The sequence below is a fragment of the Nanorana parkeri genome, unplaced genomic scaffold, assembly GCF_000935625.1.
Source record: "Nanorana parkeri isolate BGI_ZX_2015 unplaced genomic scaffold, ASM93562v1 scaffold548, whole genome shotgun sequence".
In the NCBI taxonomy this organism is placed as follows: domain Eukaryota; kingdom Metazoa; phylum Chordata; class Amphibia; order Anura; family Dicroglossidae; genus Nanorana; species Nanorana parkeri.
Window position 1 is genome coordinate 723326 of NW_017306816.1, and position 14058 is coordinate 737383.

The 14058-nt window shown below is 42.4% G+C and overlaps 1 protein-coding gene across 1 annotated transcript in view; it reads left to right on the forward strand.

Annotated features, from left to right (window-relative positions):
- LOC108791371 (atrial natriuretic peptide receptor 1-like) overlaps nucleotides 1-14058 on the forward strand; it is a 39431-nt gene that overhangs the window by 7394 nt on the left and 17979 nt on the right. The window contains exons 6-15 of the mRNA XM_018561848.1: nucleotides 1997-2099; nucleotides 4064-4209; nucleotides 6179-6248; nucleotides 6329-6473; nucleotides 7597-7683; nucleotides 10207-10347; nucleotides 10946-11067; nucleotides 11245-11383; nucleotides 12628-12676; nucleotides 13510-13611. Coding sequence (XP_018417350.1) covers nucleotides 1997-2099; nucleotides 4064-4209; nucleotides 6179-6248; nucleotides 6329-6473; nucleotides 7597-7683; nucleotides 10207-10347; nucleotides 10946-11067; nucleotides 11245-11383; nucleotides 12628-12676; nucleotides 13510-13611 — 1104 coding nt within the window. The remainder of the gene's footprint in view (nucleotides 1-1996; nucleotides 2100-4063; nucleotides 4210-6178; nucleotides 6249-6328; nucleotides 6474-7596; nucleotides 7684-10206; nucleotides 10348-10945; nucleotides 11068-11244; nucleotides 11384-12627; nucleotides 12677-13509; nucleotides 13612-14058) is intronic.

Genomic DNA, 14058 nt, shown 5'->3' on the forward strand with positions numbered 1-14058 from the left:
ATTTAAAGCTGAACTCTGACCTTCCCTTCAGTCTTGCACAGTTGTATGGGCTGCTCACAATGAGCATTAGAAGCTGCACCAAGTCAGATAGAGACCTTCTCATTTCCTGGCTGGTGGTCACCCATCATCATCTAGTTCTTTCCCTCCCAGCCTGACTGACCCTGGCCCACCTCTTTTATTGTTTGGATTTCAGTTCTTTCTATCATGCAGGCTCTCAGCATCACATGTGGGGGTTACCTAGGGTGATCTGCATGTAAATACAGCCTGCCTAGGAACACCCACTCCTTCAGACTTACATTGAGTTGAGTACATTTGAGTGATTGTGCCATTGGCAACACATCGCCAGCAGCAGAATTAGCCAGGCAAGGGAACCATTTCCCCTAATGGAATCGCTCCTTTACTGGCCTGGAATGCTGCTGAACCTTACTTGCTAGCAAGGGGGCAGCGGAAGAGTGAAATCTCACTGGTCCATCTAGTGAAGGAGCATCTCCACAGAAAATGGTTAGTGGTCTGTTAATAGTCCTGTTGCTGGCGAGTTGTTATCATCAGTCATTGCAAGCAACCATTATAGTAGTATTAAACTCTCAAACAATTTTTTAATAATGGATCCAGATCAATCAAATATACATTGCCCAGCAAAGTATTTCTTTACATTTTTGCCAAGCACTTACAGTTATTCTGTCTCCAAACAGCTCCAACTCTCTCAGTTCGGTTTCCCTGAACTTCTTGTTCAGTATAAGGTCACAAGGGACAAAACTGTCTCCGGCAGCTGTTCATCTACAAGCTTGTAAAAGGAAGAAGGGAGGAAGGATGAGGGGAAAACAGGAAGCAGGGAGCGGATTGCCTTGCTGTGTCTGTGTGTTTGTGGATAAAAAATACTATCCTTGTTGCACTCCTTACTGAAAAGTCACTTGTAGTGGGGGGTGCTCGCAGTGACTGCGGATGACGCTGCAAATATCAGTAAACACAGGGTCCCTTCATAGGTCAATGCTAAAGCCTGATGAAGGGACCCTGTGTGGTCCCGAAAGCGCTTGTTCATATGACATAAAACTTCAATAAATGAAGCTTTTGCTATCCTTAAAGGACTGGTGTGCTGGTAACATTTCTACAATTTGTGTGTTTGTGGAGACACACACAGCTTACTAGCTCCATGGGACCCTGCGAGGGAAAGGAACCATCCTAAAACAGGATATCAGGGCCTTCGCTACAGGGACCAGCTGGTTCTTCACAAGATTAAAACTTTAAAATATCAAGAAGCAGCCTCCATTGTAAGTGATTACATCAGCATTTGAAATAACGTTAAAACCATTAAATGTTAATATCACTTTACAGTAACCATATAGAACAAGTAAAACAGATGCAAAATATGCCAATATCAATGGCTTGCTTACAATCACTTAGATAAAGAATATTAGTTAATTGTTCTTTGAATATTTGATGAATCTACTAAGAACTTGGCTTGTGTATAGCCAACATTTATTATCCCAGGCTGTACTCTGACACAGCGCAGATGATTGGATTTTCGGATCAGTTTGGACTCTTGGGCAGGGCCGGATTTACTCTCTCTGCTACCCCAAGGCCAAGTTCCTGAATGCGCCACCATTTCACTCAGCAGTACCGAGCAGAATAAATGGAGAATGCCAGACCCGCAGGCTGCATACAAGTGATCTCGGCGACATTTCCAGGATCACTTGTACAAAACAAGCGGTGGCTTCCCTGCTGTACATTTAGCTCTGCTTGCCCAAAGCAAGGCTAAATGTGGAAAACAACTACCCGCCCGGCGCCCGGAACTGCTTGTCCCAGGTGTTGGGACATAGGAATCTAAATCCATGCGCCCCTCTATTCCCTGCTGCCCTGAGGACGGGCCTTGGTTGGCCTTGTGGGAAATCCGGCCCTGCTCTTGGGTTCTCTAAGCCAGCTGTGGGGGGTCTGTAATCATATTGGCTTCTTTTAGTCTTACAGTGTGTTGTTTATGCCATGTACTTTGTTTTTTTAGGTTGTTCTGGTCCACCTTGGCGTGACTTCATTAATCGCTCATATCAAAATTGGCAGCTTTCAGGCAGCGTTAGAATCGGAGTCCACAGTGCTGAGCGGAAACGGTATCATGTCACTTCATTTTCTCTATTGTTGTAACATCTGGTCGTATCTAAACTAGTAACACACCAATACTAGAAGATATTGTTGTATCTGGACAAACCACCCGCTGAAAGGGCACCTGTCACTTATATTTACTGGAGGCAGCCATGTTGGAGGCTGAGCCAAAATTCAACTTCTAAACTACCCAGTACCTCATGCCACAATGATTATATCCTATTCCTAATTAAATCGCTTCCTAAATGTTTACACAGATCCTGATGTGTAACTCTCCCATAGAAGAGCAGGAGGTCTCCACAGTTTCCTTACAAGCAACAGTGGCAGCTTCATTACATTTGTGTAAAGCCTCTACAGATATGAAAGTGCTTAATGAGTGCCATTATAGCTGGATAGCTTAAGAAAAGCTGGGTATAATAAAGGGAAGTGAGAGTGTAACACAAAGTGGTCTCCACCAGTGATCCAGTTTTAGGGCTTGTACTTATGAGCAATATATGGGGGTGCTTGCAACTTCATGCAAAATAAGCACAGTGGTATTACCTAGCCATTTGCAACCAGCTAACTGGAAAATTAAGGAGCAACAACGTGGTGATAAGTCACCAGCTCTGCTCACTTTACTCTCTGTTCCTGTCAGCATGTTACCTGTCAGCACATGTGTACGCAGCAGAGTCTGGTTGGCTTCTAGTGGTGCCCCTCCCTCTCCCAGAGTACTGTTGTGCAGAATACTGTTGTGCTGTGGTAGGAGGCTGATACTGGGACAGATTTGGGTACCTATGCTGTCTCTTATATACCGTGTTTCCCCGAAAATAAGACCTACCCCGAAAGTAAGACCTAGCGCTATCTTCGGGGATTATGCAAGGTGCGGCGTCAATTGATCGTTTTTCCAGCACATCCCACAGATGCACGATTGGATTGTGATCTGGAGAATTTGGAGGCCATGTCAGCACCTGAAACTTGTTGTGTTCCTCAAACGATTCTTGAACCATTTTTGCAGTGTGGCAGGACGCATTACCCTGCTGAAAGAGGCCACTGCCATCAGAGAATACCGTTTCTATAAAGGGGTGTACTTTATTAGCAACAATGTTTAGGTCGGTGGTATATGTCAAAGTAACATTCACATGAATGGCAGGACCCAAGGTTTCCCATCAGAACATTGCCCAAAGCATCACACTGCCTCCGCAGGCTTGCCCCGTAAGTGACGCACATGGCCATCCACATGATGTAAAAGGAAATGTGATTCATCAGACCAGGTGACCTTTTTCCATTGCTCCACAGTCCAGTTATGATGCTCACATGTAGGCACCCCGACCGGTCTGTGGCTATGCAGCCCCATACGCAACCAACTGTGATGCACTGTGTGTTCAGACACCCTTCTATCTGAACCAGCATTAACTGTTTCAGCAATTTGAGCTACAGTAGCTCTTCTATTGAATTGCACTACACAGGCCAGCCTTCCCTCCCCATGTGCATCTGTAAGCCTTGGTCGCCCACGACCCTGTCGCTGGTTCACTGTTTTTCCTTGCTTGGACACTCTTTTAGGTCCTGACCACAGTAGACCGGGAATATGCCATAAAAGCTCTAGTTTTGGAGTTGCTCTGACCCAGTCGTCTAGCCATCCCAAATTGGCCCTTGTCAAAGTCGCTCAAATCCTTACACTTACCCATTTTTTCTGCTTTCAACACATCAACTTCAGGGACAAAACGTTCACGTGCTGTCTAATATATCCCTCCCACTTCCAGGTGCCATTGTAACAAGATAATCAATGTTTTTCACGTCACCTCTCAGTGGTCATAATGTTATGGCTGAATGGTGTATTATATGGTATGAACCAACATTAAGCTATATGGAGCGGATAACTGCACTAGCACCAATCTCCGAGGCTGCTCTAGTTTGTGAAGTCTTGTGCTTATCAGATGCAGTTAAAGTATAATTTTGGTAACCATATCTGTATCATGTCCCTTGCTGTGTGCAGTGTGCGGTGATGATGTCTGCAGTCCAGATGAAATCTGTGCCCTTTGTCCAGCGGACTGCGGCCCCTGCCCGATGCCAACCTCTGTGAAGATCGCTATAGCGCTTCCTCTCACCCTCTTCTGCAGTGGCTTCATCTGTGCTATTGTGGTATAGCAATGTTGTCTTACAATGACCATGAAAGCTTTATTGATTACACGGGGTTGGTTCTTAAAGCCCAGCTGTACCAAAATTGTTTTTTTCATTTTGCATAGAGTAGGGAAGAGTTAGAAGATTTATCAACTTTATATTGTCGTTTGTATCCCCATTTTAGAATTGTATCCTTAGTTGCTGTCTATTTGACAAAACAGGAAGCAATGGTAAATCTCCCCACTTCCTGTCTCCCCATCAGAAGAGGAAGTAGGGAAAATCCTCCCAATGAATACACATTTAGTAGTAGAGTGAGGGAGGTTTGTATGTTGTTTGTGTCTCCATAAGATTGGGAGGGTTCTCCCGCTTCCTGCCCAGGTGATAGGTGTTAGACACAACAGGAAGGGAAGAAAAATCCTCTCTATGGAGGCACAGATCTTAAAGTAAAATCTTAACAAGGTTATCAATACCTTTAAATGCAGTGAATACACAGTTGAGTACTGTCCGTGGTAATGTTTCTATTTGCACAGTACAGTTTAATATAAATTATGGCTGGATGAGTGGACAGAACCAGTTCTCACTGCAAATGGGTTACAGCTTTACCTGAATTCACTACTTATTGTTGAGGAGAGGGGAGTCTAATTCCCCAGAAATGTGTTGGCTGTATCAGACATTCAAATAAACAATCTAAATGAACCTTCAAGCGAGATGACCATTTTTAGACGCTTCTAACCAGACATCCAAGATTTAATCTTCTGTTAATTGATGGGACAACCAGTCATCTGTCTCTGTCAAAGATTCCTTCATTACCTTAAGGCAGAACTGTGTTTGCTAAACACACTCTCAGGAATTCATGAAGAGTATCGCAGAAACTCTTTAGAATTCTGTCAAGCCTCCACATGACAAATATCAGTGCTTGTGACAGATTCATTTACCTGTAAGAAACAGGTAATTTGTTGCATGTAGACTAACACCGCTTCCCACTCAGGGCTTGTTGGTTGGAAGCATAACAGGGGCCATCGTCGTCCTAACAACCAGTGGCGCATCCCGGCTTCATTCTGCTGCTAAACAGGAGATTCCCTAGCCAAAGGCTAAATGTAAACAAAGAGGCGGGGATGTTGGCTGACATTATGGACCAAATATAGTCTTCGGTCAGCCAAATTACTATATTTGGACATCTTTATCCAAATAAGGCCATTGCCATATTTGGGTAATGATGTCAACCAGTATTTTGTTTACAATGCGCTGGCAGCCTGCGAATGCCCTAGCCAGCACCTGCATAGGGCCGTGGAATGCGTCATTGGTTGCTAGACTGCCAGTGTCTTACCAACCACCAAGCCCTGGGTGGATGCTGTCACAATTATGACAGTGGCCCCAGTGGTCAATAAAGAGCAGGGCATGTTTGCATGCCTGTGTCTGTATGCCAAGTTAGAGTTGGTCTTAATGACCTCCAGTTTCTTTATCTACAAACTGGAGATTAATATTTTTTACATTTGTCACAGCCATAGCGACACATTGTAAAAGTGGCGCAAATAAGAACTATCTGAATCTGGCCTAATGCCAGAAAAAATGTCACAAGTGCTTTATTGAATTGCCCCCCAATCATTCTGTTGGCTTTTGACCTGTAGCTGGCCTGAAACAGAAATGTCTGTATACACTAACCCTTATTCATGACACAATTACTCTGGTGGTGGCCACATTAACTGAAAACAGCCAAGGGGCCCATGGTACAACTAATCCACCACTTCAAGTGCCTATTGTATATGATATAATAATATAGAAGTCTACCTGTTCTCCCCACTCACCTATTCCCCAGTTGATGGCACTAAACACTCAACTGATGTGCATTATCATAGGTGGCACAAAGCTAAGGGCAACTAGTAGAGGCCTTTTCCGTTTTGTTCTTTCTCTATCATACATATTCCCACAATATTAAACAAACTCTGTTAATAAATTATGGGATTCATGAATTATTGTTATCTTTCTGTAGTGGTTCCAGTACCAAAAGCAGAAGATGCTATGGGACGAGAGCTGGATCCTCACCGTGAAAGACTCACCTGGTACCTAGTACTGAGTTATCTATTGCTATGAGCGCAGTATGTTACCTTAAGCTCTTTATAACTTTGATGATGTTCCATAGGAGATGCTTTCTGGAACGAGTTGGGCAGCACCATCAGTTTGAAACAGAATAATAACACAAATCTGGGACAAAAGCAGGAGTTACTGGCAAACACGGTATACATGTGTGGCTCGGCTACGGAAAATTTCATCCAGACTGGGATCTAGTGAGTAAATTTAATGATCAAAATATCCAGAAGATCTAAGATATGCAGAACTTGAAAAATCCAATGTTATTTCAAGAAACTACATCACTTTCTTTAAGAAAAAAACTCACATGAAAGAATAATGTAAAATAGGAAGATGGGTATGATCACTCGCCAACTGTCAATGTGGGGATGGGTACAGAAACCATCATGGCTCCCTTTGACTTTTAATGGTCCTAAAGTACAGAAAGTAAGGGGACTATTTATGGTGGAGAAAAGGCTCCGCAATCCTCTCTGCAATGTTTCACCCCCTAGAATGCCTGCATAAAGGTTCATTATGACAGGCGTTTTCCTGCAGTTGACATCCATTTAAAACACACATCAAACATAGGTCACCAAAATCCCATTGACTTTAGTTGAGCAATACTCTTGGCGGTTCAGAGACTGTGTTTGATTTCCTTTACATTGTGCTGTTTCTTTGCAGCCGGTACCATTAGGTGTGTTTTTGTTAAGCCATACCACTTCGTCAGATATGATTTATGAGATCAGTAATTTGTTTTTAGAAGACCTTTTCTACTTCAGAAATAGAGAGATCTGTACAGGTCTGGTACTGAAAAGTGTAGAATTTGGAACATCGTTCTTACTTATATCAACTTCTGCTACTTTGGTACTGAAAAGTGTACCAAAGTAGCAGAAATTCTCAGCCAGTTTCAGGTACTCAACCAGAGTGATGTCACATTCTGTCTCCTGGCACCTCTACAGGGCATGCAAGGGAGCTGTACAAGCAATGCACGTAGATGGTGCTCCATCACAGCACAACAATCCACACTGGACTTTTGGTTCTGGTGTGGGAAGTGCGTTGCATTGCCATTCATTTGAATGTCACCCCAAACTCACCTTCTGCCCACAGTTCGATCACGCGCACCAAAATGTGTGGTACCGCAAAGCTGTGCGTTTCAGTGTGGTGCGATTTAATGACCAAGGACAAATATGGGTCCTGAGGTTACAGAAGTTGAGAACCACTGATTTAGACAAATGTTCCCTTTCTTGCATTGTTAAGCTCATGATTGCCATATACAATATATTGTGTGACAAGGTGTCATTGTCAGCTACCGCTATAACAGACTGCTGTCTCTTATTCCAGTGATGGACGAATAGTATCAGTAAAGAGAATATATAAGAAGAATTTTACCATCACTAAAACAATCAGGAAAGAAGTACAGCATGTCCGGTGAGTTTGAGTGTATATCACGGCAAACCCTCACCCCCCAAAAAAACAAAAAAAGCTATGCAGTATATCTCTGCAATACATGCATATTCCCCCATAGTCTATCCCTTTAAAGGCCCTGCAAGTACAGAAAAATAGCTGTTAATCTGCCAAAAACGCACTGAGCTCCTAAACTCTGTTTTGGGCTGAAATTTTTGTGTACTATGCGGACACAACATTTTTGTGGACTGAGTGGTGTCAGCACTCCCAGTTGACTTTTGCTAAACTATTCTATCATTCCCACACTCAGATCTCCACCATACATACAAGATAATCATTCTGTAGTCCAAGATAAGAACTTGGAGGGCTGTTTGAAATAACACAGGAAGTGTAAAGAGGGCATAGGACAGCTTCTTAGAATTACTAACAAGATCAACAGTTTTAGTTTTCACTTATCAAACAGATACAAAATATTTTCAATTATATATTTAATAGACCGAAAGGGAGCAAATAAGAGAAGTTAATTGTTGGGGTTTACATACCCTTAAAAATGTATTGTGTGGCTGGTGGCCAGGGGCTTCCCTGCTTATCATGTGTGTTTCAGGGGGGGAGGTATATTTTGGGGACTGGTGTTTGCTCATCGTGGACGTTCTGGGGCGGCTTTGCATACTGCTCAGCTCCTGGAGACCAGTGTTGTCAGTGACCTGGCCAGAGCATCCTAGGTTGCTAAAAGCTCTTAGCAACCTGGGACACTTTTGCCAGAAAGAGGGCGGCAGGCACATCTGACCCCTGCCCACGTGACCCAATGAGATGCCACCTAAGGCTGCCTTATTATAGGGACGGCCCTGCTGGTGACTAAAGCTGTGTCACTTAGTTGCCCCATTAACACAAACTGTCTTGTCCAGTAAGGCAAATAAAGATGTACAAACTGTACTCTATAATCTGAATTTTGATTGGATGCTATGACATGACATAGTCTTTGTTCTTCTCTACATTGTTTCATGAAAAAAACATTTTTGATCCTCAAAACACTCAAACACAACACAAAAACATGTAAGAAAAAAAAAAACTCTGAGCACAATAAACAAATGAATTAGTTGTAATGGGCTTGCATTTTATATATACAGGGTTATTCACAAAAGGGTGAAGAGTTTGGAGAAGGCAGGAGAAGTGAACAATCTAGGACAACATAGCTGAAATGGAAAGTGAGCTGAATTGGAGAATTTTTCCAAATCAGATATTTTGGTCTAGATTGTTTACTTCTCCTGCCTTCTCCAAACTCTTCACCCTTTAGTGAATAACCCCCATAGTTTTATCCAATCACCCCTTAGACCTCTCCACCATTAAAACCAGGATTCACCTTTCCATAGAATTCAGGTTTTCCAACTCAATGTAAAGCAAAGCTGTGCTTAGTCTATGCAAAGTATTTACATATTCTGAACAAGCAGCGAATGGGTTTTAAAACAAGTCCTAATTTATCTCTGTAGCTACAGGCATTGTTGCGATATCCATCTTCACAGTTCAGTGGCACTGAAATCACAAATTTTCCTTTTACCTTTTATGGAAGCAGAAGCATGGCGGCCTGCAAGCCATCTAATGCAGCCTTTCTCAAGTAGGGCTCCTCTGGAGGTTGCAAGGGCTTCCTTGAACAGTGAGCAGTGGTGGATAGATCTTCCACCTACATTGACCACCATTACAAGGGGGAATTTTGCATTGACCTCCAGTGTAAGGGGTGTACATCTATACTAACAATTAGGGATGACCTCAGGTTCAGGCCAAACTAAGTCAGAACCTGAGCTCCTCTGAACCTGAAAGAACCTGAAAGAAGGAAGCTCCTTTTATGTCACCCAAGCATCTGTATAAGGAGAAACATTTACACTAACAACTTGGGATGAGCTCAGGTTCAGGCCAAACCAGGTCCGAACCTGAGCTCCTCCGAACCTAGAAGAAGCCCCTCTGGAACACAGAAAGAAGTTCCTTCCATGTAACCCAATCATCTGGTAGCATGGAATTCCCTGCCGCAGCTTGATGCAAGATCTGGGCGTTATTGCAAGGGTTAAAAGGGTTGAGAAAGGCTGGTCCAATGTAAACACACAGCAGGTGTTTCTAAGCTGTTAGATACTGACTGAAACCTAAATTCAGAGTTTTTGTTGTGATCTTTGAGGATCGTTTGTGAATGAGTTACTTCACAGTACAAGCAGGCAGGGAGGTCAGGCACGGTTTGTTTTAAAACTCGTTTTACTACTTATTAAGAATATATACGTACTTTAACATCCATAGTCTGGGCATAGGTGCACATTAAAATATATCAGAACAATTTGTCCAATTGATGGTCAGAAACACCATCTATACTACTTAAAATGTTACTCATGATTGCAGGACTATGTTGAATGTTGTTGTCCTTATGGAGATGGTACTTCTTGGCCATTTCTTATGCTTTGATGCCTTCAGTAGTCTATGACAATGTTATCAGTGTTCTCAGTTTTGTCAATTTGGGTTAGGAGACCTAAAAACATCTCCAGTGATTGCATGATGTTGATATTGCAGGAAGTTGGATCATCAGAATCTCTGTAAGTTCATTGGAGGATCAACAGAAGGAAACATCTTCATCATCACAGAATATTGCCCCAAAGGCAGCCTGGCTGATGTCCTGCTGAACGATGATGTTCCTCTAAATTGGGGCTTTCGGTACGTTTTCACGGCCTGCACACAGTATAGAATTATAAATCTTTTTGTTTTTAATATATATAAAAACGTAGTATTGCAGTGTGCAATTATAACTTTCTTCTTGGACTAGCAAAATATATAAGACAAGCTTTCGAGAGTGAACCTCTCTTCTTCAGGTATACTGAGTATTGCTGAGTATTTATATATATATATATATACTAGATAGAGCTGAGGACCATTGGAAATTTGGAAATAAGTATTTATTTTCGATGCTCCTCAGCTCCATCTAGTACCATATTGTAATATGAAAACACACTACATTCAAACTGGGAAATGCTCCATCTAATGGCCATAATGTAATATTACAACACTACATTCGAACTGGGAAAAAAGTATTTTAAAAACATTCGCTTTTGGCATTATTTGCCCAAAGCGCATATTCACAGATATTCTCCAGACAAAGGGCCCTCCAAAATGTTTATAAATAGACCCCCTTACCCACAGGTATGCCCATTTTTGTATTGTAGGACAAAACATTATACAATTTTCAATGGACAGATGTATTTAAAACTCCCGGTGTAATTGTGTCAGCTTCTGAATTCTTTCTGTCTTGTCACAGGCTTTCTTTTGCAACGGACATTGCGCGAGGAATGGCGTATCTTCACCATCACAAAATCTACCACGGAAGGCTGACGTCCCGCAACTGTGTCATCGATGATCGCTGGGTCTGTAAGATCTCAGGTAGGGTTCCATCATGCGGGACATTTACTATAAAATAATTCCATGTCATGGCACACATGTTAGGGGAACATGCATGCTTGTATACATTGTATGTGCGTACCACTTAAAATGAATATATATTTTACCAGGTGCTCATTAAACCAAAATAGTGTACTGTGTACTTTTCTACCCTTGTAGACTACGGGCTGATGGTCTATAGAAGAGACGGTCTCAAAGAATTGATGGAGAAAAAGCCTGTGCACATCTACTGCCCCCCGGAGGTCATCCAGAGTAACAGCACCTATGTAGTACCCACACCAGCTGGAGATGTTTATAGGTAACAGGAAAACCGCCATTAGCCTAATACGGAAGCCGCCATTACTGACCTCTTTTATAATAAATTATACCTGATACCTGAGGTTTTAACAGGCAAAAAGGTATACTTAAATTCACTGCTGATAGCCAATGGGCTATCTATAGTAAAAACTGGTAGCCAAATATAATGGGATCTAGTGTAATTATTAATTAAGAGGTATTTTTTTACCCAAAATAATCATGTGATTTGGTAAAGTTGACTTTTAAAATGTAAATTTTAGTGAAGATCAAAGGATCATAAGGACCAATTATTTCCAAACAATTAAATATTCACAGTACCATGCTCACATTATATGCGAGATAGATTGGAGAAGTCACATGCACACTGTAAACGTTGACATCAATATTTGATTTGTTAACTGTGGGGAAAACTTTTATTAACCCTTGCAGTGGGGCTACCCCATGCACTGCAAGGGTTAAGGGCTCATTTTCGTCTAGGTGTTAAAATAAAAAAAGTTATACTAACCCGATTCTCAGAGCTGAGCAGCTGTCACGGCATTACTTATACACAGTGTATAGAACGTGATGACCCGAGGATCCTTAGAACACTGCATTAGAGAAGGAGAGAGGCTCCAGAGACCGGTCTAAGAGCAAGCCAGCTCTAAGGATCGGGTGAGATGCCTAGAAAAAAATGAACACTTAAAGGAGAACTATGACATGAGTGATTTCCACTCACGTCATAGTTCTAAGCCAACCTGTGACAATGAGACTGTCACAGGTCGGCTCAGTAGATCGGGAGGTGAGAGAACACATACCGGGTTCCCTCACCTCTCGATCCTGTCACGGCTCTCTGTCGTGACAGGGGGAGGGGCTGGATTCCCCTCTCCCCGCTCCGATCTGCCAGTGCTGACTGGCGGAACGGACGGGGGAGGGGGCGGGTACAGCTGGCTCTGCCTCTAGATAGGCAGAGCCAGCTGTCACTCACGCAACTGGGCGGATCCCGTCATCTAAGTCGGGATCCGCTCCAGGTGCGGCGTCTCAGTATACCGCAAGCTGTAGCTCGCGGTATACTGAGCTTAGGGTAACGGGAGGATGCTAGTTTGTGTCCTCCCGTTACCCCAAGGAGAACTATGGGGAAAAACACTGACCCCATAGTTCTCCTTTAAACCCTTGTAGTGTGGGTGTAGCCCCACTGCAAGGTTTAAAAAACATTTTTGCTCAGAGTTTTTCTTTAAAGAAACACCAACTGTATTATTTTTCTTTCAGCTATGCCATCGTACTAGTTGAAATTGCAAGCAGGAGTGATCCCTTCCCAGTAAGTTCTACTCTATGGTTTTCTTTTTCCTATTCATGCCTTTCTACTCCAAAGACATGCTGGTAGGTTAATTGGCTCCTCTCTAAGTTGGCCCTCTATGTATGCACGCGAGATAGGGACCTTAGATTGTAAGCTCCTTGAGGGCAGGGACTGATGTGAATGTGCAACTATGTAAAGTGCTGCGTAAATTGTCGGCGCTATATAAATACCTGTAATAAATAAATATGTAGAGTTTGTATCGGTATATGTAAACCAGTTTATTTCATATGCAGGTCCTGCTTCCTGCTTGGTTGTCCTGCTCAGTCATTAAAGAAGAACTCTAGAAAAGTTATCTTTATTTAAAATCTTCCTATTAATAGCTAAGTGTAATGAGGTGTATGCCACCTCTTGCAGATCTCTCTTTTTTACAATGTACAGTTACACTGAACGCCGATATAGCTCCCTCTTCTTCTTTGAATGTCCATTCAGTCCTAAGATTTACAAAGCTCTACCACAGAGCACAGCCCTGTCTGGGAGGGCAGGATACCTGATTTTTTGTCTGCTGCCATTTGATAACAAACATGGGTTTTGTCCTTCCCCCAGTCTGAGCAATATTTTGTATAGGGCCCTGTGATTTCTAATTACGCCCGCTCTAGTTGAATTTTTTGACTATTTTTAGCACAGTTGCAGTGTTTGCATATATCCACAATTGCACAGTTGCTGTGTATCCATAATTGGTTTTACTTGTTGCCTGAAATTTCCCAATCAAATAAAGAAGCCCATAACCTGCCTAACAATAGTTGTAATTAGTATCTGGACTCATTACAATGTGACACTTTGCTGAAATATTACAGGGGGATGCCTACATGAAAGATGTGAGCTGGAGACCACCAATTCCTGAGCTGAGCGCAGGCAAGTCTGACGAGGACTGCCCAAACCCGGCTGATTACTCCGAGGTCAGTGTTTCCTTTGTCCTGCCAGGACAACAAATTACTAACAGGGCAATTATAATCTACTGTAGGTCTGCATGAGTTATGGAGGTGGAGAACCACATTATTAAACGCATAATACATTAATTATAAAGACAGCACATAATTCACATCTCATCATTGTGATATTTTATGCACATCTGTTAATAATCTGTTTGAACATATTAATTTGTTGACATTCCCTTGAAAACAGTTTATAGAAAGGAAATAAATTAAATATTTTCATGCAAGATAAACTATAATAGAAAATAATAATTATACAGTGCTTTGTACACAATGTATTAGGGCTCATTCAGTCTTGCATGCTATAATGCATTTGTGGTAGTACAGCACATTATCATGCGTTACGACTCTCTCCGTGAAGGTAACCCTGCAGGGCCTGCAGCGCGCCTTAGCTAAAAAATAGATCTGCCC